Genomic DNA, 24922 nt, shown 5'->3' with positions numbered 1-24922 from the left:
TTGTTTGTTTTACCGATTGGCAGAATGAGAAGTAGGACTGAGTGGACTTGTAGGCTCTACAGTTTTACACTGTTTTGTTTTTGAGTGCAGTTATGTAACCAAAAAAAAATCTGCTTTTGTAAGTTACGCTTTCATGATAAAGAGATTGCACTTCAGTACTTGTATGGGGTGAATTGAAAAATACTATTTCTTTTGTTTATCATTTTTACATTGCAAATATTTGTAATCAAAAATAATAATATAAAGTGATGCACTTGTATTCTGTGTTGTAATTGAAATCAATATTGAAAATGTAGAAAAATATCCAAAAATACTTAATAAATTTCAATTTATTGTTATAAGTGTGATTAATCACAATTAATTTTTTTAATTACGATTAATTTTTTTGAGTTAATCATCTGAGTCAACTGAGATTAATTGACAGCCCTAGTTCCTAGGAATGTTTGTGACTATGGACGGTGGTAAGGCAAATTATTTCTCTTGCTATTGTAATCTTTGGGTGGACGCTAGAGTTTACTTCAGTGCCCTTCTCCAGTGCCTAAAAAAACCCATAGAAAAGCACCTGGAGAGCCAGAATTTAGTCATTGAGGATTTTCAGCAAGGATTCCACAAGGTCAACTTCCCCACAATCAAGTCCAGAAGAACAAAAGGAATGAACTTAATTCTTAAGTACCAACTTTATAAAATGATAAAAAACATAATTAATAATAATAATAATTACCACGTAATTTCTGCAACATTACATGGTTACTTTATAATCCACATGTATTACCTTTACAGTTATACATAAACATAAAGAAAAAAAATTACAGGTCAGTCCCCACCGAAACACAGCGAGAAGAAACTCAGAGTTCCCAAAAGCTTAGGTTGAGTTCACCTGAGTCTCAATTAGTCTTTGATCACCAAATCTATACAGTCTGCTGAGTCAAAACCAACATCTTGCCTCCACTTGCCTGTAGAAATCTTCAGCTGGAATCCATGCAGACTCTTCCTCCTCTGCTGAAATCACTCAGCTAGTCGGCTAACCAATTAACTAACCACTCAGTTAAGTTTATAGATTTAAAAAAATCCTGTTATAAGAAAACAAAACTGAGAATAGCAAAATATAAATGACTCTTTCCTCATTATCCCATTTAAATAAAAGTTAGGGAATCATACTGGTTGAGACAATTTAAACTAAAACAATTTAGCTAAAATTAAACAGCATTCAAAGTATACAGTTAAAATAAAAGAAATTAATTTTCCCTCCCATTTTCCTCTCTATAATTAACCACTGTCAGGGCTTCCCTGCTGGGTGAACTGCACCACCAACCTGCTGCAAAATGCTTCAGAGTTAGGGAAAACAGCCTGCTTTCTGCTCCTGGAGTTCAGCTTTTCCCAACCCACAGAGTGCACATGGCCTGTTGCAAAGCAGCTGCCCTGACTACTTGCCCTCGTGAAGTCTGAGTCCAGCAACGGGGAACCTATTGAGCATACCCAAAACTACCACACCCAATTTCAGAAACTTCTGAGTGGAATGTTAATTGTGCATCTGCCTAGCAGCAGTGATGCAGACACAACTCATTCCTACCCAATAGATCTCTTAAAGAGATATCTCCCTATTTGGCATGTGGGTTACACTTTCATGAGATCTCTCAGCATACGTTTTATTATGCATTTCCTATAGAAATAATAGCTCCGACTACCAGAGCCTATAGCTAGCCAGTAGAGATGAGTCAGAAGTTCCAGATGGGAAAGCATCCAAAAGTTTAGAACCTGCTTACCCTAACTTCTGGGGTTTGGAACTGGAGCCAGGAGAAACACGGATATAGCTTTCCTTGAAGTATTTTGGTCTTTCCTCCTCTGCACCAAAAGCAGAAAGTGCAGTTGGAAACAAAAACAAACCAAAGTAAAACAAATCTTACCTGAACTTTTACAAACCTCCAAAGAGGTTTGGGTTTGGTTTGAGGCTTTGGCAAAAGTTTGGTTCGTATTTGATCTGAAAGGGATCTTGTTCCTCCAAAATGCCTGGAAGGAGTTACGCAGGGGATGAGTTAGCTTTTGAGTTTACCTCATCTGTATGTCACGAGGTCTCGTAGTGTATTACACAGAAACTCTTTGTGCGGTGGGGCTTGGGTGGGGCATCGCACTCAATACTTACTATGTAATCTTGTGATGTACTGTATCATGAGGCGATTTGGAAGGTAGCATGTGTATTTTGGGCAAATATCCTTGCTCTGATTCAGAATTTTCTCTTCATCCTCTTTGCATTTCTTTCTTTTCTCCTGCTTGAGTCAGATTCTCCCCTCTGAGGCACACCCGTTTGGCTCCTCGTGAATTCAGAGAGAGCCATATACATCTGTGGGCAGAGTCAACATTAGCTGCTGAAGTTAAAGTGCTTGGGGAAGAAACTGCAGCTGACAAGTGTTGTTACAAGTTAATTTGCATCACTCAAGAGAGGAGAGCAATAAAACCAAACAGATATTTTGCTTGAGGATAAAAATATTGATTATGTGAATGAATAGGGTATATGTTCAGTGAGCATCCCTTGCTTCCATTTCCCCAATCTTCCATGACTCTCAGAGGGCTTGTGGTTTGAAAAGAACATCCCAGCCAAGAACGAGTAGATATGATTCCGTCTGACTTCTTTCAATGTTGATTTTACATTGCCCACAGGAGTCGCTATAGAGATAGAGGCCATTCTCTTTCTAGGAGCTGAGCATATTGCCTCTGCGATGCTTACGGTTCCTACTAACTAGGAAGCAAAACACAGCAAACAGCAGACTAATCCACTTTCTTAGGGTAGCCCAAATTATCGCTCTTATGCTCACCAGGAGCTCTAGCATGCACGGCATTGCTAAATAAAAGGTATTGGTAGGCACAAGAACCAGTGATTGACATAGATATATATTTGATGGTTAAACCTTGGTGTTTTTTCTCCGTTGTAGAGGTCCAGGCTGTCCTCCTCTCAGACATGCTGATATTCCTTCAGGAAAAGGACCAGAAGTATGTCTTTGCCTCATTGGTAAGGCTTTGATGTTTTCTCTTCCTTTCTTTTACATAGATGATCCTTGCAATGAAAGCATGTCACTGCCTGCTACATTCCTTAGTTTTTATTGGACAGATCACTTTGCATGTAACAGTTTTGTTTCCTTAGCACACTCCATTATTTTCTATTGAAAACATGTCTTAATTTCTCCCGCACCCCACCCCCACTCGGTGATTTCTACAGTGATTTTGAACATTTGATAATTGGCTCTGAAAATAAGCCTGTCATTGGATACATTTATTCTTCATCAGCCTGTGCAAATCCTGCTCACTTAGGAGGGAAGAACGTGAACTGTGTACAAATGAATCCCAGCAGAAAGAACAGACTTAATAAATCAATCTAAAAAGCAAAAAGCACAGGAACAAAAGCCTACTGCTGCAATAAAGTTCAAGAAGCTCACAAAACAGCATGCTATAGGAATATATTTGTCATGGACCAGTTGATGTAAACAAAAACAGGAACTTTCAGAGAAAGTCCTAGATGAAAGAGACAGGCTATGAGACATGCTGACCTGATGAAAAAAAAATGCTAGTGGCCCCCAAACCAGTGAGTAGCCACGGGTCTGGCATGCATGCTTCAAAGAGGAGACTTTCTCTGTTCCTCTTGTTCTTCCCATTCACTGAACCACATTTCCAAACCCCCTGCTGCCAGCGCAGGGCATTTCCTAGCTCTTCTGCTGGCTGTGGTGCACACAAGGCTCATGCTGGCAAACCTCTGCTAAAGCACACACACAAATTGCTGGGATTCTGTAAAGACCACAAATGAGCCCATTGGACTCTGCATGCCACAGGTGGGAAGAGAAGTTTTCAATGCTAACAGAGAGATTACACAGTGATATTACAGTGACCCTAACAGCATATTGCACATACTCTTCTGTGGAATCCTTGATGCAACAGTCTCACACAAATTTACGTAGCAGGAGTCGGTTTTAAGCTACAGAGAACAGGAAGGATTTTGGTGAGATCTGAAGAGAGGATGTGATGCAAGGGTTCTGAGGGAGGGAGAACAAAGGCGATGACAGTGAAACAGGGACCAGCAAGCCATACCGAGAGTGGTGATGTGGGGATAAAGAGTCCAGGAATAGAGAGCATAGGCAGCAGGATGTGAGATCAGAGCAAGTTCTTGGAGAGTCTGGAAAACCACAAAGGCAATTTTGAATTGTATCCAGGGACATCTGAGGGCAGTTCCTCCTGAATTGACAGAGGGAGGTGACACCAGCATTCTGGGCACAGTGAAATAAATTACTTTCAGAATATACATGTTTGGTGAGCCTCGCACCTTTTTTGGCCTGTAGTTGATAAAAGGTACTCACAAGTAGGAAGGAGGTGTGACTGCAGGTATTAGGAGCTTTTGAGCACTTATTGCCAGCCTAAAGCTCTGAGGCTTTTTGTTTGTCTTCTCACCAATCTCCTCTCATCTGAAGGACCAGAGATCCACTGTAATCTCTCTGAAGAAACTGATAGTACGAGAAGTGGCCCATGAGGAAAAGGGTTTATTCCTGATTACCACCGTAGTGAAAGATCCAGAGATGGTAGAAGTCCACGCCAGCTCCAAGGAGGAACGCAATAGCTGGATACAAATAATTCAGGACACAATTAACACCATGTAAGTTAACGCGCTATTTGTGTGGTTTAGATGTTTCTCACATGCTTTGTTGTGGTAGTAATTGAGGGGTACCTCTCATGCAGGGACAAAGATGAAGATGAAGGAATCCCGAGTGAATCAGAACTGGAGAAGAGAGTATTGGACACCAAAGCCAGAGAGTTAAAAGGTAAGGCTGCTGGGGCTCAGAGAATCATTGGGTGAAGTTTTGCAAACCTAATACTGTGTTTTGTGAAACTTTTTCATCCCTGATTTTAACCATGGGTTTTCAGGGAAGATAGAAGCCTGCACTTTGCAAACAATTAAAATCCTTGTTTGAAAGACAGTCTGTCGTGGGTTGTAAGGCTGCCAGGGGCCAGTACCAAGGAAAGCTCTGAACCTCCAAAGTTTCAAATTTCGGTCCAAATCTAGAACCCCCAATTTTCAGTTGGGCTACAAATTTGACAAAATGAGTTCTCCCCTCCTCACTGGGGCTAAAACAGAACTGCAGCTGAAGTGAAACAACGACGTGTCCTTTAGGACAGGGAAATGATTTCCCATGGGGTGATGGCCTCCACTGGCTCCTTCAAAAAAGGCTGTCTTATAACTGTGGTACAGTACATGTGAGGCACTGGCAGACCGTTGATATGTCAGGTACTCTGCTTCTCTCTTGCCTCTATTAGTCAGTAGTTCTAGTTCTTTTCAGGTGCCAGTGGCTTTCAGCTGTGAAGAAAATGAATTTTGTGGCCTAGACCAGCATGGTCTAGGAGTGGCAAGATATTTGGGAGAGGATTAGGGTTCAGGTCCCCGTCTCTCAGCCCCTAGATGTACAGGCAGCTGAGAGAGCTGCTGTTGTAATCCCCACCAGCCAGGGCTTGGCGGTACATTCACTGGTTCTTCAGAGAGCCCTCCTCTCTAGAGGAATGGCCCCAACACGCAGGGTGTTTTGGCTGTGGAAGGAGAAGTAAAGAGTGAAGAAATACACCTATTCTGTATTGTTTCCTCTGCCGCATCATGGGTCAAGCAGATATGTGGCTTTGCAAGTATCGCTAGCACAGTTCCTTTACTGCACTGTAAAAGCTAAGATGCCATTCAGGTGGGAGCATTGTCACAGGGTAGCTGTTTACTGCTAACAGACAAATACTGCCCCCGGGATGAGATGTGTCGTTTTGAAGCGGGAGCCTTGAGCCTGGGACAGAGCTCTGCTGTGCTGACTTTATTTCTGAGATGCCAAATGACCAACGTAGCTGCAGAAATTCTGTTTGCTGGCTGTGGTGGTAGCAGAGGTGCAGGGGCGTATGTTTAACTGCAAAGTAAAAGAGCCAGCAAGCAGGGCAGAGAGCACAAGGGCGCCCATTCCTGGATTAATGCAAGTACAGCAGCATGGCTGCCAAGTTACTCCTGCCTACGAGTAGAAGTGAGGCCAAAGAAATGAGTGCAAAGCATAGTGCCTCGGTAGCACAAAGAGGAGGACTGTGCCTAGTGCCTACCTATGTTGTAGCCTCCCCTCAGGTCTGAGATGTAAAAAAAAAGGTCAAAGGACAAGTGAATACAATAACCTGGGAATTGCAGTGATCCTCTAGGACTGTTATCCTGTGGTGTTTTCACCATTGTGTGTATGAATTTATATTGAAAACTGAGCATTGAGCAGCCTGTGTACTAGGAATGCAATATTGCTGAGTACCGCAGCTCTCTGGGGATTCTGAAACGTTTCGTTATGGGTATTAGCCCAAAATAGTTTAGAATTTGTTATTTTTTACTGGTGATTGACTCTGATATTTGCTGTGTAGAGTAACTATACTTTGTCACAGTTTGTCTAAACCTGGATGGTCTGAAATGAGGTTATGACCCCCAACGTGTATCAAATGCATCTGTTTGAGTGACACCTCCTCAATCTGTGTTACTTTCATGTCCCCCAACCTCATTTGGAAAAACAAAGTTTGACTCCATGGGGACTGCTCCTTGTGAGAGCATATAGCTAGGCTTGGAAGGATTAATTTTTTATTGGTAAATGTCAGTTTCACTGTACACACAACAAATTTTTTCCCATCAATAGAAATCTAAATCTGCAGATAGGTGAAGTAAGAAAGGTGCTGCTTGAGAACTTAGTTTGATTTGAAGATATTTACTTTGTATATTTCTGACATGTGATGCTGACAATTTGTGTTGTAATGGTTATAAAGCTTCAACTTTTTGAATCTCATCATCTACTGTCACTAATAATTCTCTGACACTCCCTATTGTCTGACACTGCACCCCCTCCCCTCGCAATTTCCTGCAACAGTGAAAATTCAAATCAATAAAAATGGGAAAAGCCGTAATTTCCTGCAACTATATAAATTTAAATAGATGAAAATTGGGGGGAAAAAGCTTAAAAATTAATGTTGTTGTTATCCATCAAAATTATTAGAAAAAATAAAAATCAAAGTCTGCCAAGCCTGCTTATAGATTCTGTATACACTCTAGTATCCTGGGACCAACATGGCTGCGACAACACTGCAAGGCCTAAATGTAGATTGTAAACTGCACACAATTCCTGCTATTCTTTGATTTACCACATGATGGGGCCCGTGTCACAGGGATTATTCAGTTTCCTTAGGGTAGCGTTGTTTTCTGTTTTAAATTTGTGTTCCCCTGTTCACCCACAGAACAGCTTCAGCAGAAAGATCAGCAGATCCTAGTGCTGCTGGAGGAAAAGGAGAAGATTTTCCGGGATATGACTGACTGTAGCATGCCAGAGGATGGCTCGGTTTCCAGAGTGCTGTTCAGGTCCAATACAGAGGAGGCACACAAAGGGGAGACCATTATGAAAAGTGCAATAAACGAGGGTAAACAAACTAAGCAGTCCCATTAATTACAGTGTCCAAAACAACAGTGTTGTGTTGAATCCATGAGTGCTCAAATGCCACCTTCAGGAGAATGACCCTTCTCTGTTAATGAATAAACAATAATAATAATATTGACCATAATTAAAGACACAGTCCCATCCTCAGACAGTAAAGCGTGTGAGACAGACAAGGCTTACAAATTCAGGAAAGGAAGGGGATGATAATGATCGGTGAGAAGAAGGCAGTGGAGGTTGCTAACCTACCACAGGGGGAGCCAGCCCTTCATAGAGTTTGAAATGTGTGCCATGTGTCAGGGCAGTGCAAAAATGAACTTTCATCCTGTTGCCACCACACACTGGTCTGTGTTCTGTGCAACTCAGTTACATCCCCGGATCTGGTCTTTTGTTTGAAACATGGGCCGTGCTATCTTTGGTTACGCTCCCCTCCTGCTACATAATGGAATATAACAGCTAGGCTAAACGGATTTCCATACCACAGCAAGAGTTTATGGGTCTGGTATCTACAAGAGGCACTTGAGTCTTTTGGAAAATCCACAAGTAGATGTAGCCCACTTTCCCTTGGTAAATTACACAGCAGGCTGAAGTAAGAAATCCTGCCTTTGGGCAAGAATACACCAAGAACATTTGCCAAGGAGGAAGAGGGTGATGGGAAGCACATGTGTAAGACTCAGTGTGTTTGAGTTATGGCCTGATGTACCATGACATTTTTGCAGGTGGAGCACCTGCACCTCCCTTATTGCATCATGGTCCTCCTATAAACCCATTAAATCTTTTTATAAACAAGTGTGTACATTTACTGACCTGACACCTCTAAGCCAGAAAAAACAACAACACACTAGTCAGTAAATACTGAGGATGTTTTTTAATGGACCTTTTTTCCTGTGGCTTTTTATCCTTTCAGTTGAATATTTGCAAAGCTTGATCAGTAGGAGTCTAGGGAGTGCACTTGGGGCTGCTGACCTGCTGCCAAACGCTGAGCAAGAAGGGGGCGTTGGCCCCATCTCCCTTCCTAGAAGAGCAGAAACTTTTGGAGGATTTGACAGTCATCAGATGAATGCATCCAAGTGTAAGTATCTCTGTGCATTGTGCATGCATGAAGGTGTGTATTAATAATGCCTTATACCTGGTTGGCAGCTACCTGCCAAGACACTGAAAGTTCTTATATATCTAAATGAATTTAGCTTTCCAACCCCCCCCGTGAGATTGGTAAATATCACTATACCCATTTGCTAGATGCAGAAGGTGCAGCATATAATGGTGGAATGACTTGTCCCAGGTTACTGAAAGTCTGGGACTGAGCAGGGAATAGATGCCAGCTCTCCTGACTTCTAGTCCTGTGCTTTCCCCTCAAACCATCCTTCCTTCTTTACACACAAAGTACTTGGACACTTTTGCCTTAATTATGTATTTGTTTCTTTCACTTCCGCTTCAGTGCTTCTATATCTGCAGCCCTCTTCCCTCATCTCCAGTGGGCTCCCACCTCCCAGCCTGAGAGCAAACTGAGGTCTTAGCTGGGGCCTGACACCACCTTCCGTCCTCCCTCCCTGTGCTCTCTACACACACGTAAACCAAACGCAATCGATCATGTCAATCCCGCAGTGGATTTAGTCTCCCACAGCCAAATGAATGAGTGTTTAGTTTGGCAGCACAGTTCACTGCTTCCCAACTCACTGTTTGTCTACAGCAGGCTCCAGAGATTTCCATACCCCGCCCCCCCCAGAACTCAGCCCTGTGTGCTCTCTCCTACCCTCCCACCCCAACTGTCATAAACTCTGCTATGCTGGCATCGCTGTCTCAGCACTGGACTCCCCGACCCCCTTTCCAGCCTTCTGTTCCTGCACTACTAAGCTTAAGCTCCAAACAATTTGCTGTGTGCCGTATGTAAGAGTTTCTTAGCCATTGGAAGGCCACAAAGTTCCCAGCAGGTCCTCTCCTACCAATGAAAAATGCATTGGCCCAGGGAACCTTAGGGATTTTGTTTAGGTTGCACTTCCTTGCTTTTTAGTGCAGCAATAATTTGGACAGCCTCCAGCCGGGCTGGTGAAATTGTTTACTGCTTAGCCCACCCTTTACCTTTCCTGGGCTTCTGCAGAGATATGTTCACATTAATTAGATAATGAGAGATCTTGAAGAGGCTTTGGGAGGAGACTGTAGGGCGTACTGGAGAAGGCACATGGGTGGGTGTCAGGAAACCTGGGTTCTATTCCCAACTCTGCCACTCACTCCCTGTGTGACCTTGGGCAAGCCTCATAACTTCATTTCCCTATCTATAAAATAGTAGTAAATGATCATTTACCCATCTACATGGAGGAGAGTGGCAGGTTCTAGGACCCTCCAAAGGAATGAAAGGATGCTTGGATAGATAGCACAGGCTGCGGTTTAGGGTTGGTTATTGTTTGTTTGAGTTACCAGTAAAGCCAGACTCCAGGAAGGGGATATGGTTAGATTGCAGTGCTGTAGGTTGTTCAAAGCAGGGTTGGATGCTTACACCATGTTGGTAAAGCACCTTGAAATCAACGGAAGAAAACTACTAGAGGGGTGCCTTGGGCACAGGTGGGTTTTTCATGTGGTATGTCTCAATTGGAGGCACTCTCATGAGCTGTCCAGCTGGAAATTAAAGATCCCAGTGGATAAATGGAGTGTCCTGATCAAAATTCCAGGGTTCTAATGTGCGACACTGTGGGTGAACTGCTAACAAAAAATAACTTACCTGTTTGCACACACATACTGCACTACTAGTGTCTAAGTCAGGGATCGGCAACCTTTGGTACGCGACATGCTAGGGTAAGCCCCCTGGCAGGCCGGGCCGGTTTGTTTACCTGCTACGTCCGCAGGTTCGGCTGATCACAGCTCCCACTGGCCGCGGTTCACCGCTCCAGGCCAATGGCGGCTGCGGGAAGCGGTGTGGGCCAAGGTATGTGCTGGCCGCCCTTTCCACAGCCCCCATTGGCTTGGAGCGGCGAACCGCGGTCAGTGGGAGCTGCGTTTGGCCGAACCTGCGGATACAGCAGGTAAACAAACCAGCCTGGCCCACCAGGGGGCTTACCCTGGTGGGCCGCATGCCAAGGGTTGTTGATCCCTGGTCTAAGTCCTCCAAGTCCAGTTTGCATGGGTAGCAGTGAAACATAGCTTGATGTAGTAAGATCTGACTTGATAGTTGTCACTCACACTACATGTTCTAAAACAACTTGTCTTGGAGACCAGAGCAAATATGCTAGTGAAATGGAAACAGAAGTCTCTCAATTCCCATAAACTAACAGTTGAGCCAGAAGTCAGCTTGCTAAATTTTCAGCATACTATTTGAAACCAAAGCTGGAACCCAACCTATGTTCTTCTCCACTCACGGTCAGCAATGACTGATATTTATTGGTACAAATAGGAAGCAAACATACATATGTGAAGAGCATGGCTCAGCTGCGTGCATCCACTTTTAAAGTCCTTTTTCCCCATTTTACAGTTGCTAATGACTGAGGATTTTATCTGGGGTTTGAAAAACTAAATGACCTGTGCCAACCTGGTGTGTTTCTTTTAGGTGGAGAGAAAGATGAAAGTGATGATGCTCAGGATCTTCGGAGAACAGAATCAGACAGCATTTTGAAGAAGGTACTATTGTTGTGTTTGTGTCAAATGTCATCCATGGGCCTTTGACACTTCTAACACTTGAATTGTATTTTTTTTAATCTGAAAAAGTATATTTCTGGACATATTAGAACAAGTTAAAACTCACCCCCCTGGAAAAAACAATGGGGGGCACATGCTCAAACCAATTTTGTTTTAACTCCCCTTTAAAATTCCCTCTCTAAAACAATTTTACTGGGTAATATACTCTTCTGTGGCACTGGTTATCTGCCATCTGTCTGCAAATCAAGTGAAACATGTCTAATTATGCATCATTATTGAAATACCAAGGCCAAACATACCCTCACACCCATTCTCGCTGTGGATCACTACAAAATGATCGCTAATTAACATTTGATTTAATGATTTTTCACTTACTACAAACTACATGAGTTCTGCCCTTCCAAAAAGGAAAACGGGAGTGTTTGTCTATGCTTCATCCTACTTTTAGAAAGACACTTACTATAATTTCTCATTTGCCTTTTTATAAATCTGTGATCTTTTTACAGGGCGGAAATGCGAATTTGATGTTCGTGTTGAAAAGAAACAACGAGGTAAGAACAATCTCCCTGGCTTAGGTGTGTGGGTTTTTTCCCCCCTTCAGTTTAGGTACCAAGTGTATTTGTTTCAATAGGTGAGGCTAAAGTTTAACAAGACTCTTAAATACAGTAAACTGAGAGCTAAACCCACTGTGTTATGTGGGCACTTAGGCTTGGATGCTCAGACTAAGGATTTGCTTACTGGCATCTAATTGCCAGCTGTAGGATACACCTTGATTGTAGACATCAAGGTTTAATTACAATTAGAAAGCACATGACTGTATTTACCATGCATCTGCAGATAGAATGAGTGTAATTGTATGATGCAGGTGTAGTGAGTTGAGGCAATTAGGTTTCTATTCTCCCTTTGATACGCATCGGTAACTCCCAATTAACTTTAATAGCAGCTAAGTATCACGGTGAGCAAAGGTTCCCTTAATAACATTTATTACGCAAGTATTGGAAATACTGCAGTTTTTTGTCAATTGAATTTTTGTATTAAACAAGTAATTACAATATGTTCATCAGGATTCAAAGAAGCATTTAGCCAGCGTTTTGAGATACGGGAAGTCACCCAAAGCATCAGGCATTCTGTTGTCACTGTACCAGTATATGATATTGGAGCGCTTGCCTTTAAGGACTGTATTTTCAAAAGGCCTCCAATAATAGTCATGCAGCATTTGTGTGCCCATTATTTTGCGGTTTCCCTGCACCATAAATGCAGGGGTTTGCATTTGTGAACAGACATTACAGGCACACATTCTGGGCCTTTTTTATGATTTTTACCCTAACAGTTGTTTCCCTGCACATTTGAAAATGTGGTCAGCTCATGCCAGTTCCTTTCCCTCCTTGTATCATTTCTCCTAGCATCATTAGCGCTTTAACCAGTTAATATTACAGGAAATAGTTTAAAGAAACAACCTGAAAATTCCTGTGAGGTATCAACAATCCCATGGTTCTGTGCATGATTCACACACCTTGTTGTGAGAGTATTTGCACACCAGATGCCATGGTCAGGTTCTTTCAATGACTGGTTGCTGCACTGGTCTCTGAGGAAGGCCAGGGTCAGATTATCTTAGATGTCTCTGAGATGCCCGAGAGAAATGGATGGATAAATAGATACCTGTGACCAGTACGTCTGTTTGGGATAAGTAAATACAGGGAAGAGAGCATGGGAAGAGTCGGGGGAAGTAGAAGGATGTCTGTGTGGCTTTAAATAAAATGGCCTGGCTTTGTAAGCCTCATTGCTAAGGCTATGATTTAATCAGGGGTATTTTTTGTAAAAGTCATGGACAGGTCATGGGCAAGGAACAAAAAATCATCGCCCATGACCTGTCCATGACTTATACCATAAATATTCCTGATTGAATCTTTGGGTGGAGGGGGGAGCCTGCGGCACCAGCTGCCGGGGGCGGGATTCCTGTGGGGCCAGCTGCCAGGTGTGGGGAGCCCTGTGGGGGCGAGCGGCTGCTCCAGATGCCCTGGGCCCAGCTGCTCATGCAGTCCCTGTGGATAGCCATATCGGCCGCTGCTTGGGCAGTCCCCAGGGCCGCCAGAGCAGCAGCTGGTGCGGCTGGCCCCAGGGCCACTCCAGCAGAAGCTGGCTGCGGGGCCGCCAGAGTGGCTGGCTGCAGAGTTGCTCCAGCAGCAGCTGGGCATGGGGCCAGACACACTGACGGCTGCAGAAGTCATGGAGGTCACAGGAAGAAACGGACTTCCACGACCTCCATGACAAACACGGAGCCCTGCTCGTTGCTAGAGTTACAATGGAAAAGAAAATGGGCCTTGCCTGTGGTCAGACAGTAAAGTGAGGTATAGCAGCAACACTCTTGTGCTTTTGTTTCCTTGCAGCACGTTCTCCAAAGCATTACCTACCTCCACAAGCTGCTCAGCACTTTGCAGGTAGGTCGGTCGTAAACATAGTGACGTGCTTCTTTCCCAAACAGCAGCCCCCCTCAGTGAGTGTTGACTGTGGTGAGGTCAGCATTTCACCTCCACCCCCTTCCCTTTGCATTGCCCATCCATAGTGAGACTGAAGGGTCCAGTCCAGTGTCCTAGTGACTCTGTACTGTCTCCTGCTCTCTTGCTGCCCAGGCCAGAAGGGGCTACAAGTGCTTGGCAGGTCAGGCCTACTCTGTGTCTTACAAATAAGTACCTCAAATAAACCAGCCCTACTGGGCCCTCTGATTCATCAGGGCAAATAAACCAACATTACTAGGTTCTGGACTCAGAGAAGGGTTAACAATGATTAATGAAATACCCCTCCTTCCCCCACCCTTCTCCCGCCCATACTACAGTTGCGAGATGCCTCATGATGTTAGAGTTTTGCATGTCTGTGCATTCAGTGAAGGGAGGCACTACACTGACTTTGTCCTTGCCTCTCCCCTCAGGCTGTAGTCTTGCAGCAGGATACTTATATTGAGGATCAGAAGCTGGTTCTCAGTGAGAGAGCGCTGACACGGAGCTCCTCCCGGCCAAACTCCTTGATCGAGCAGGAGAAACAGCGGAGCCTGGAGAAGCAGCGGCAGGAGCTGGCCAACCTGCAGAAGCAGCAGGCCCAGCACCAGGAGGAGAAGCGGAGGAGGGAGAAGGAGTGGGAGGCCCGGGAGAAGGAGCTGACAGAGCGGGAGGTGCGGCTGGCCCAGCGAGAGGAGCAGGCACAGAAGGGGCACAAGGATCTGGAAAGGGAGAGGGAAGAGCTGAAGCGGAGGAAAGAAGCCTACCAGATGGATCTGGAGCGGCTGCGCGCAGCACAGAAACAACTGGAGAGGGAGAAGGATCAACTCAAGAGAGATGTGTCACGATTACCCCCAGTGCAGATGGAGCCTGACCTCAGACAGGTAATCACCCTGCTCCCAGTTGAATTCTCAGGCAGGGCACATGGCTGGGCTGACAAGGTGTCTTCCTAAAAGAGATGATCTAGTTCGGTCACAATTGATGGGCTCAGTAATGGAATTACCAGGGGAGGTTCTGTGGCCCATGTGATGCAAGAAGTCAGACTAGATGTAAGATCTAGAAATCTAGAAGCTATGACGCTGATACGTGGGGCCTGATTTCTAACAGTGGCATCTCTTTTTGCACCTGATGTTTGGGGCTATGTTTTGCCTGTTATGTCTCAGAAGGCTGCAGGGTGAGACGTCTGGAAAAAGACGTTCCTCAGAGTGTTGTAGAATCAAGATTCCTAGCAGGTCCTGCTGGGTATGTGAAATCATAGTGTGCCTTTTGTCTTTCTAGCGGGGGTCATCTGTGAATGTATCTGTGTTTGGCCAGCTTGTTTTGAGACGTTCCTCACTGGTCTGATAGCGAATGGCAGGGAAGAGCATATACAGGGATGTTGATGGGGAAATCACTGGTGCATTTCACTTTGGCCTTTTCACACCGTTTTTGCTCCCCTGTGAGGAACGTACAGGCAAGCACAGATTTGTTCCATATGCAGTCAGTCCATTCGCCTGGGACATGCTATTGGGCTGACCACACCCCTCAGCATTCACAGAAGCAGCTTGGTGGTGACAAGTTTGGTGCTGAACAGCTCCCCCAGTCTAAGCCTGGCCACTGCATTGCTAGGCCTTATATTTATATTTGTGAACTAGCACCCAAAAGTGTGGTTTCCCTATACCCTCTCCTGTGGTCAACTATTTATGCAATGTTGCCAATGTAGGCATTTTCACGCACACACACATACACACACCCGTAAATTCGAACACTCCCTCTAATTTCAATTCTTGGGGAAAACAAGGCGCCTAACAAACAGCTAGCTGGACATGTCCCTGCTCTCATGAGCTCACACTCTAGCATATAGACACGACACAGTAAGCGAGGGTGGGAACAGAGCAGAGGGGCTTGGGACAGAGCTGTACAGAGTTACAGCTGCATGCAGGGACCGTGTACACTTCTCAGTGAGCCATAGTTCATACAGACATGTGCAGAAATCTGATTTCAGGCCTGGAGCAGATCTTTAATTAAGACACAGAATTAATTCCATAACAAAATGTAATTTGTTTTGGGCTGAAGCTTAAGTGGTGTCATGCATTCAGGGAGTGGAAACAGCACCGTGTGACTTAATAGACCAACCATTTATCTCCAACAGTAAATTCTGAGTAGCAGATAATCAGAGGAATACTTACTACCCCCAGTTTCCTGAGCAGCCCAGGAGCTGAAATTTCTTCATGCAATTTTGAATAATGAACACGGCCCTATGACTTGTGATCTATTTGAGAGCAGATAAACATGCCACGTTCTGCAAAGAAGTTGTATGCATTATCATGTAGATCTAACTTACTTGCAGGAAGCTCAGATAATCTGGCCGGGGGTGCTATAAGAACACCTGAGAGAAAATACTGCTGAAGACCAATAAGATGCCAGGGTCATCAAAAGGAAGCAACTTCTTGGAGGCAGGAATCATCCAGAACATGTCAAAGCTATTAATAGGGACGTTTGATGGAGCGTGTAGGGATAGAAATTCATGTCTTAACCCCCCCCTTTAAATACCTTGGGTTCAGTTATGTTGCTGGAGGACACATTAGAAAAGCAGTACAATATTTTGCCTTGTCTTTTGTACTTAGAAAGATTCCACTTGTCATCATGCATCAGTACATCCTACAACATTCTCTTCCCTAGGAAGCTCCCATGGCTTCTACCACAATCTGCATCCGGGAGGGGGAAGGAACCTGGGTTTCCTAGATTTTTAAAGAGGACTCTCCCGTAGGTGGTTGTGCCACCACCTGTATCTGGAAAGGAGTGGAAGGATTCATCTTTAAAATCTTTGTCTCTTCCCCCTTGGACGGAGAGCGCTGCCTCTGGGTGTTCGGCTTTTGTTAGGATGTCCATTTGACTGGGAGATGACTTTTGGGTGGTGGTTATAGGTGGCATGCCGGGCAACAGGCTGGCTCTGGCAGCAGTCATGGTAATATTACCCTCCCCATGATTTTGAGCCCTGCCTGCTGCTACCAGTAAAACACTTCTGTTCTCCTCTTTGCAGGTTTCAAATCCCCATGATAAAACGGTGAGGATCCCCTCCCAGCCCACTGCTGAGGACTCCATGCAGCACGGTTCTTCCCTACCCAAACAGGGGCACTTTGATGCAGGACTATCTGTGTCGCCCAAAAGGAACAGTCTCTCAAGGACACACAAAGAGAAAGGCACTTTCCACTTGCTTAGCGCAACGAACCAGACTAACAAGGCAGCCGAGGTGCAGCAGCCCACCCGCCTCTTCGGTTTATCGAAGCCAAAGGAGAAGAAGGACAAGAAGAAAAAGGGCAAAGGACACCGCTCCCAACCTGCTGGTGAGTGTCAGATGGGGCCCGAGGAGATCATTAGGGGTTAACAGTCTGTGGCTGTTTTACCTCAGGGAGCCCAAAGGGGTGGGTTATAACTGAGCGAGGGGTGGAGAAAAACGGAGGTCGTGAGCGGATTTTCCGGCAGAAGATGATTTTGCGTGTTTGGGAGGGAGAGGCGTTGTCCCATGCGTGCAGAGAACAGAAGTGACAACATTCTCTGCTTTTTTCCCCCCCTGCTCTCTTCTATATGGCATTGTTGCTGCTCTCCAGGGCTTCAATATGGGAGCACCTTTTCTGCACCCATGGGAGTTACGCTGACACCAAGCCTGGTGGGTTGCATCCCGTCAGCAGATGTCAAGGGCGCACTCAGTGCTCCCTTCTCCCAACCTAACCCAGGTGGCTTCATAGCTTGGGCTCTCCTTATATTTTTCTACTTCTTTTGTGCAATCTCCATGTTTATGCAAGGGAGGTGCTGGTAAACACTGCCTGGAGCCAGGGCTAGGTCTTAGGAAAACTTTTGAAACCTGTGCTTATGTCCATGAAATCTTCTCTTGCAATGCCCCCCTGCTGTTTGAGTCCTTCCCTTTTCTGTCAGTGCACCTTATTCCTGACGGTAGCACCCCTTGCTAGTCCGGTTGCCTCTCCTCCTCCTCTGAGCTGATGCACATCACTCCTGACCTGCCAGTGTAAAGTGATACAGTTGTATCACTTTATCATGTGGATTTATATTAACTGGAGACTAGCTTGTGAGCCTCAAACCTATCATACTTGTGACCCAGGGAAGATTGGAACCCAGCACCTCAGGGATGAAAGGCTGCTGGGGATTACTCACAGGAATTTTGCTGCACACCAGTTACACGGTCATGGGACTGGTGGGTCTAGCAACTAAAAGGTGTATTTTAAATGTCAGCCACCCAAAAGGTTGTCATGTGCTTGGGAATGGGACAGTGGGTGGTAGGCCATGTTTGTTTGTTTTAACATAGACCCTTTCCTTCCCTGTTCCTTCTGGTTATTCATGGCTGGCTTTCCTTTCCCAGATGCTCATTCATCAGAAGCACCACCAGAGGGCGAGGAGATCTTCTGCTGAATGTCTGCTCCTAATTCTGCAGGGATGAGCCTCCCTCTCCACTGTACTGTGTTAGAAGCTGTACAGGCATCTGAGGGGGCCAAAGCATGAGCAGCTCGCCCTTGCACATCAGTCATTCTCAGCCTTTGTACAGCACATTTTGCTGCACACTCCTGGCTCCTGCACCCGACCAGCTCTCTGTGTGTTAAATAAAACATTTGTAAAGGCTGCAGATGGTGGGAAAGGGGCTCTGTCCTGCGGTTTTTTAATGAATTCTGGCTGCAGAGGCTGACCACACTGCAAACAGCACCCACTTCGGGTGCAAATCTTGGTTGAAAGTAGGAATGGATGTTCCCAGTCTCTTCTTATTGCTAAAGGATGAAAGACTATGGCCCAAGGGGTCTGTGCCTCCAAATTCTCCTTTCCTGGGGAATACAACCAAAACCAAGCATTTAGCAAAAGGCCAGGATTCTGCAAATGGTGCGTACACACTGGCATATAGATATACTATATATATATGTATGTGTCTATGTATCCACTGGGATATACTTACAGTCTGTACAGACAAGCTGGGTTAGCTTAGCTCGGCCCAAGGATACCTGATGACTTTCAGGGAGCATGTAGATATTAAATATCTTAGCCTTAATGCTCAGAGTGTATCTTTATTGGTCCTCATGCCCCTTCCAAGCACATTGTATGTTACATGCTTCATTTCAGAAAGGTACCAAACACTAGGCAGCAGCAACAGTGGAAAAAAAAATACAATCAAAAGTTACTCCCAAGGATTTCTTTGGGGCAGAGGAATTAAAATTTAATCCATTTCCAGCACCAAACAGAATGTCTTTGGATGTGTTAAAAACATGATCCGGAAAGGAAAAAGGATGCTGTACTTGTGAAGTAATCCCAGGAAGCCAGAACAGACCATGTTCAAGTGACAACTGCTTCTTAATGTGTCTGTGTGAGTTAGTCTATTTCCTCCTCTTCCCGAGCAAGGCTTTCTTTGTCAAATTACGTTTCTCCAGCAAGATGTCATTTGGGATCAACACTGTTTTGTTACAAATTCACTGTCCCATCATAAAAACCTGTGAGAACCTTCCATTTGGGAATCACTTTTTTGAACCTACTGCCTGTGGTTTCCTTCCCCTGGCGTTTCTTAGCGATGCCACCTGTATGATCACTGGGCTTCTGTTTCTCCAGATTCCATCAGCTCCTATAGCTCATTTCTAACCCAAAGCAACATCATAGCAATTTCCAGAGCACTCAGACGAGATGGCAGAGGTTGTAACCTGAGATGGGGAACAACTTGTGTGAGCAGATGAACAGGAAGGAACACAAAGCCCAGTAATTATGCATGTACAGTAGTGTGCGCTTACATACACTTACTGGAGAGACCGTGTGTCCCAATGGACTGAACACTGTATTGCAGGTCAGGAACTCCAGAGTCCTGCTCCCAGTACCATCATTGATTCACTGTGTGCAAGTCTCTTAGCCGCTCTTTGCCTCAGTTTCTCCATCTGCAAAATTGGGATCGTAATCATTCCCTGTGAGAAGATGTGCCCCCAATGCATTCATGATGCAAGGTGTTATACAAATGCTAAGTATGGTGGTCATGTGTGAAGACCAAGGGAGATACATGCACAAAGCTGAATTGTTTCCAAATTCATTGTTCTTTCCACACGCCTCAGGAGATTTACCTAAGCAGATTTGTAAATGTCATGAGACTCTATCCACTTCAATCCCTTGAGCAGTTTGAAGCTGTTGTGGTCATTTCTTTTCCCACAGATTCTCCTTTTTTTAAAAATTTTGCACTATGTTTTGATTCTGATTTGCTTTATATCGCTTCACAAGCTAGTTACATGCAGTAGATTTCAGAATTCAATGCTAGCATTTTTAATAATGAGCAACAGCAACATGGGTGCTTAGATTGGTCTGTCTCGATCAGTGAGGGACTCCTGAATAGCCTGCTTGCTTTTGAAGCTCTCTAAACAATTCATGCTCAAAAAACAAAACAAAAAAAAAGAAGTAAGATGTTTTCTGAGGTTATCTTTTTGTTTTGTTTTTTAAAATATTATTTGGTGCTTGTTCTTAATTGCAAGCTGGGCTTGCAAAAATATTTATCTTTCTGTTTATTTGAAAGAGGTCTGGTTTAGAAAAAAGTTTATTTTGTTTTATTTTTTTATTTTTCTTTTGTTTTTTTAAAGATGAGCTTGATCAACCCAATGGTTTTATTTTGTCATTGCATAACACAAAACCAGGGTGTGTTCAGTGCTGCATAGCAGCCCGTGTCCTGCCTGAAGAGCGGTTAGGTACAAGTGATTCCGGCTGGAGAGCTGCCTTCAAGGCAAAGTATCTCCAGGCCAGACAAAAATTTGGGAAGAGAGGCAGTGTTTTTTGTCTGGAACCTTGCTGGCCCTCCATTTTCTTGTTTAAACAGGTTTGTGTTATATATTCCCATACCTCTTTGAGGCAAGGTAAAAAGCCAAATTTTGCTCTTGGTGTACGGGCCTCATTCGCTGCCATTGGAAATCAATGGGTGTCTCTCCATTGGCTTCAGCGGGCATTGGTTCATGCCCTAAAGCTGGAGTGTGGTTTTTAGAAATAGGAAAAAACAACAGCCACAGCTAATTTAAAGAACCTCTGCCCTAATATTCGCCTGCTTGTGAAAGTGAATGTGCTAAAAGGAAATTTTGGAACCCAGTCCAGTGTATGGCATGGTTACCGATTTGTACACAGAACTGAGCTCGCTAATATTTTTGAAGGATTCCATTTAGTTTGTAGGAGCGTTTGCCCGTGTGAGTGCTTTCTTCTGCCCCAGTGGTCCATCTCTTCTCCCCAAAGCCAGCACTTCTTGAACTTACAAAACAGCACTCCTGAATAGAGGCACATCACCCAAGGGCAGTGGGGATGAAACCATGGCTGAATTGCTTGTCTCTCTAGTCCTGTTGTAAATAGAATGGCATTCAGTGAACTGTATAAACTCAGTCTGTATTTCACCAAGCGGTTGGCTGCCCATGTTATCAAATTTATTTGTGTTTGTACTGTGGTGAACAGAAACCCTTTGTCATTGGAGGGTACAAATTGCTGTGTGATTTGATTATATTAGATTAAAGCCTGTAGTCCCACCTTCCTCTTTCCTCCATTTTCTTTCATTTTTAGGGAACTGAAGGTTTTTATTTTTCATCCATTTTGCTCAAGTTTTCCTTGATAGGTTGGAACTCGTCCATGGAGATGGATTCCCACTCTGATCCCTGCAGATTATCCAGCATTACCCAGTTAGTGCACGGTCCCAGGTGTAGTGTTAAGTGGGTCAGTTTTTGCAGCACCAATGTTTTATTAATTTCCTTTCCTGGCCTTAATTAATGAATTATGTTTGTTCCACTTCCATGCTTGGCATCTAACTCGTGTTTGTTGAGTGCACTTTATTTCTTAGCGCGAACCTGACATCCCACTGGGCTTCTAAGGCCTGGGTCCTCTCAAAAGTCACCCACTACGTATCGTGCTGCGGCTGTGCATGACAGCCCGGTTCAGAAGTGGCTGCATGAATTCCGTACTGGTGCGGGGATAAGATTAATTTGCAAGGAGCTGCAGTTTGAGCTCCCTTCGCTAGTTTGTCATTGATGGGAGAGTCATATCTCCCTTAGGCCTGTGTCAAGGCTTGGCATGGTAACTGTTACTACACAGTAGAAGGAGCTTCAGTGAATAGCATAGTGGGAGATGCAATTTCGGCATGAAATATATCAGGTGGTCAGTATTAGGGAACTTCTGGCCACACCAGCAATCTGTGATCAGACTGCAGCTGTAGCAAACGGTCTGTAGAATCAAAGGGATTGCCTGGGATTTGATGTCAGCATCTTTTAAATGAAGTGATCATCTCAATATATAAGTTTCTATGTTGTTCAATGCCATAAAGTGCTTTAAATGGAATCTGTCTTGTCACTTCTTTGCTGCTTTTTGGTTATTTTGAGACAATCAGACGAATTCCTTCCCCTCCCCATCCCTAGTACAATCTGGGAAGGAGATTAGATGTTACAAAATATTTAAGTGTGAAGTCTGCATAATTTAGACTTTGAAGAGATTTAGGAGCCGTGGTGGGAAAGAATCTTTCCAAATTATGTTTTTTAGCCCAAAGTTCAGAAAGTATGAATTTTACCTCTGTCCCCTTGGAAATGTAGTGAGCTGAGAACCCTCTCTTTCCTTGTGGGATTCATCTATTACTCAGCCTTTTGGTTAATTCCTTCGGAAACCTAACCCAGCTCCCTAGCCTGGAAGACTCATCTTACATGTGACGCTGGAGGAAAATCAAGAGCAGCAATGCTGCCAGAGGGTTAGGTGGGGAAGGAGGGATTGGCTTCCCATGGGGTAAATTAGAGATACGGCATTGGCATCGATATCACCTCCCTAGCAAGGGTGGAGAATGCTGTGTAAAGAGCAACACTTCCATTGAAGTCTCACTTTCTATCTCCTCTTTCTCTAGTAAGAAACCCAGAGTAAGGGGTATAGCCAATGAGTGAAGTGCAATGAGGCTATTTCCCTGAACTAAGCTCTTTACTATACAGAACACCCATGGACCTCATAGGCTATGTCTCTGGGATGGGAGCACTTGCTTTCAGTTGAGATGGCCGGAGCTTTTCACTACACACAGCTCTTGAAGTCTGACCACAGGTATAAATTTAGATTGGTCTGATTTATAGTTTCTTTCATGGGTATTTGTAGAGTCTGGTAATCTTCACATCTTCTTTGGGTTCCTAAAACACCCTGAAGCTTTCACTGATCCAGTCCACTATGCCAGAGAGCCTTGAAGACATCAGGCTAGGGAGAGCGTAGTGGGTGCCAAATCTCATGGGAGTTGTCTGGGATAGCTGGATAGTTGGGCAAGGGAAGACTGGTCAGAGGTGGCAACAAAGGATTTGATTGCCCCTTTAAACTTAGCATAACATTCCTTGTTAACCAGAACTCTGGAAACTATTCTGCCTGCTGGCCAGGTTTGTAAACTTAAAATAATTTAAGTTAACCTATGAAATAAATCATCCCCAAGTACTCGTAATTCTTATTTTATTTGTCAGAAGGGGCAGCGATCCATGATTAGTTCTCTATCCAGTGATCTCGCTAAGTTTTAAAGATAGGCAAGCTGAACTGGTTTAGTCTTGGACCTCTCATGCTCTTGAGTAATCGGAAGACCACTATCAGTGTACCTTTTAGGGTCTCATTGCCTTTTCCCTGCACATGCACTTCACTGACATTGAAGTTCAGCCCTAAAGTATTCTGCTTCCGTTGCCTGGAGGGAAAAAAGGGTGTGGTTCGCTGCTTTGCATACAGCAGTAAGCTTTGTGTGTATTTTTAAGAGTCTATACATACGGATCACATTCACACTCTTACGTATTTTTGACTCTGTTCCTTATTGATAATAAACACTGACTCAGAACATCCATGTCCAGTTCAGTTTGCCTATGGTTAAAGTTTAGCCTCGTGTTTATTTTTTACTAATCTGGAATGCACTAGAGCAATCCACAGAATGTAGAGGATGTGCGTTATAATAACACTCTATACCTCTGCATCCAGTTCTGGGGGGATTTTTTATGCTTTGCATTTTTTCATGTTGAATCTGTAAAATAAATAAAAATAAAAAAGTTTAAACGTTGCAAAAATGAAATTTAAAAAATAGGGTAAAACAATAATTGCTGTATGTTAATTTGTAATTATGTAAAAAGTGAGCAGGTTATTGACTGTAAATTCTTCAGTTTTTCTGTAATTTGCCAGAAACCATCAGGTTTTGTAACAAGCTTTTATTTATCTTCCTTTCTAGTTAGCAGCAGCATCCTCTTGTAAAGTCATTTTTTTTTCCTCTAAATAAATTTGATTTTAAGTCTGAGCATTGTGTCTGATTTACTGCCATCCCTGTAGTTTTCCTTTTATTGACGGGATTTATTGCAATGAAAGAGAATGAATGGGGAGGAACAGAACTGACCTTACCAGTAATAGATATTCCCAGTTTTAACTTAAGAATCCCTATGTGTATGTTTGAGGATGTTTAAAATATGTGAATATTTATTTTCCCCTCTGTAAAGTTTAAATTTTCTGGAGAAAAAGGAATTGTCTTGATTGGGATGAAACATAATGTGGGAGACAGATTATCCCACATCTGCCCACTTCAAGGTTTCTTGCACCTTCCTCTAGCATCTGGTGCTGGCCACTATCAGAGACAGGATATGGGATGAGATGGCCTGATGCCTGATGGTCTGGCAATTGCTGTGTTCCTGTGTCTACCCTACCCTCCAGGGATCATCAGCACTGAAAATAGGTCTGGTTGTATCCCTGAAGAATACATAGGCTAGGTGCAGACATAGTAATTATAGCTAGAGCTTCTTCGTGCTACAGCTGTTATTTATGATGGTAACGCCTCCAGACCCCAGCCAAGACTGTACCAGACCCTGTACACACATGGTAAGAGATTACAGACCACCTAGCTAACAAATGAGAAAAAGGAAGGGTTGGTTGATCATGTTTCAGCTGGGGAGCTGAGAAACAGGAAGCTAGTGTCCCAAGGTGATAGAGTAGGTCAATGGAGGAACTGAACACATCCTGAGTTTCAGCTGAGTACCTTCGCTATACAAGACCATCTTTCCTCTCTAGAAAGAGACTGCAAAACATTCATTATCTTGTGGTAAGGCAGCACTCGACTCCCATTGATTTCACTGTGAATTGAGGGTGTTCTACACAACACAAGATGAGGTCCTTCCACATTGGTACACTCACGCTTCGTTCCTTACCCAGTTGCTGTTGGCTGGTTCCCTTACTTATGGGCTCAATTTGGGAAGTACCAGCAACATTGACTGAAATGAGTGGGTATTGGTGATGGCTGTTGATGACCTAGCCACAAGCAGGGCCATAAAGTTGTACATGTCTTCGTAACGATTCTGCGGCCATGCTGGTCATGAGGAACAGAATCGGGATGTGGTGGACAGGGAG

The 24922-nt window shown here is 44.1% G+C and overlaps 1 protein-coding gene across 16 annotated transcripts in view; it reads left to right on the top strand.

Moving 5' to 3' along the window:
• The window catches only part of AKAP13 (A-kinase anchoring protein 13), a 323045-nt gene extending 299220 nt beyond the window's left edge, over window positions 1–23825 (top strand). For all 16 annotated transcript variants that reach the window (XM_043524664.1, XM_043524676.1, XM_043524674.1 and 13 more), the window contains 11 exons: window positions 2928–3004; window positions 4452–4633; window positions 4717–4799; window positions 7258–7437; window positions 8359–8523; window positions 10990–11060; window positions 11585–11629; window positions 13466–13516; window positions 14005–14454; window positions 16593–16896; window positions 17928–23825. In XM_043524664.1, the coding sequence (XP_043380599.1) occupies window positions 2928–3004; window positions 4452–4633; window positions 4717–4799; window positions 7258–7437; window positions 8359–8523; window positions 10990–11060; window positions 11585–11629; window positions 13466–13516; window positions 14005–14454; window positions 16593–16896; window positions 17928–17977 (1658 nt within the window). In that variant the 3' untranslated portion in view covers window positions 17978–23825. The remainder of the gene's footprint in view (window positions 1–2927; window positions 3005–4451; window positions 4634–4716; window positions 4800–7257; window positions 7438–8358; window positions 8524–10989; window positions 11061–11584; window positions 11630–13465; window positions 13517–14004; window positions 14455–16592; window positions 16897–17927) is intronic.
• The last annotated feature ends 1097 nt before the right edge of the window (window positions 23826–24922 follow it).

This window comes from Chelonia mydas, chromosome 10 (assembly GCF_015237465.2).
Source record: "Chelonia mydas isolate rCheMyd1 chromosome 10, rCheMyd1.pri.v2, whole genome shotgun sequence".
Classification (NCBI taxonomy): Eukaryota; Metazoa; Chordata; order Testudines; family Cheloniidae; genus Chelonia; species Chelonia mydas.
This window is presented reverse-complemented; position numbering and strand designations above follow the sequence as displayed.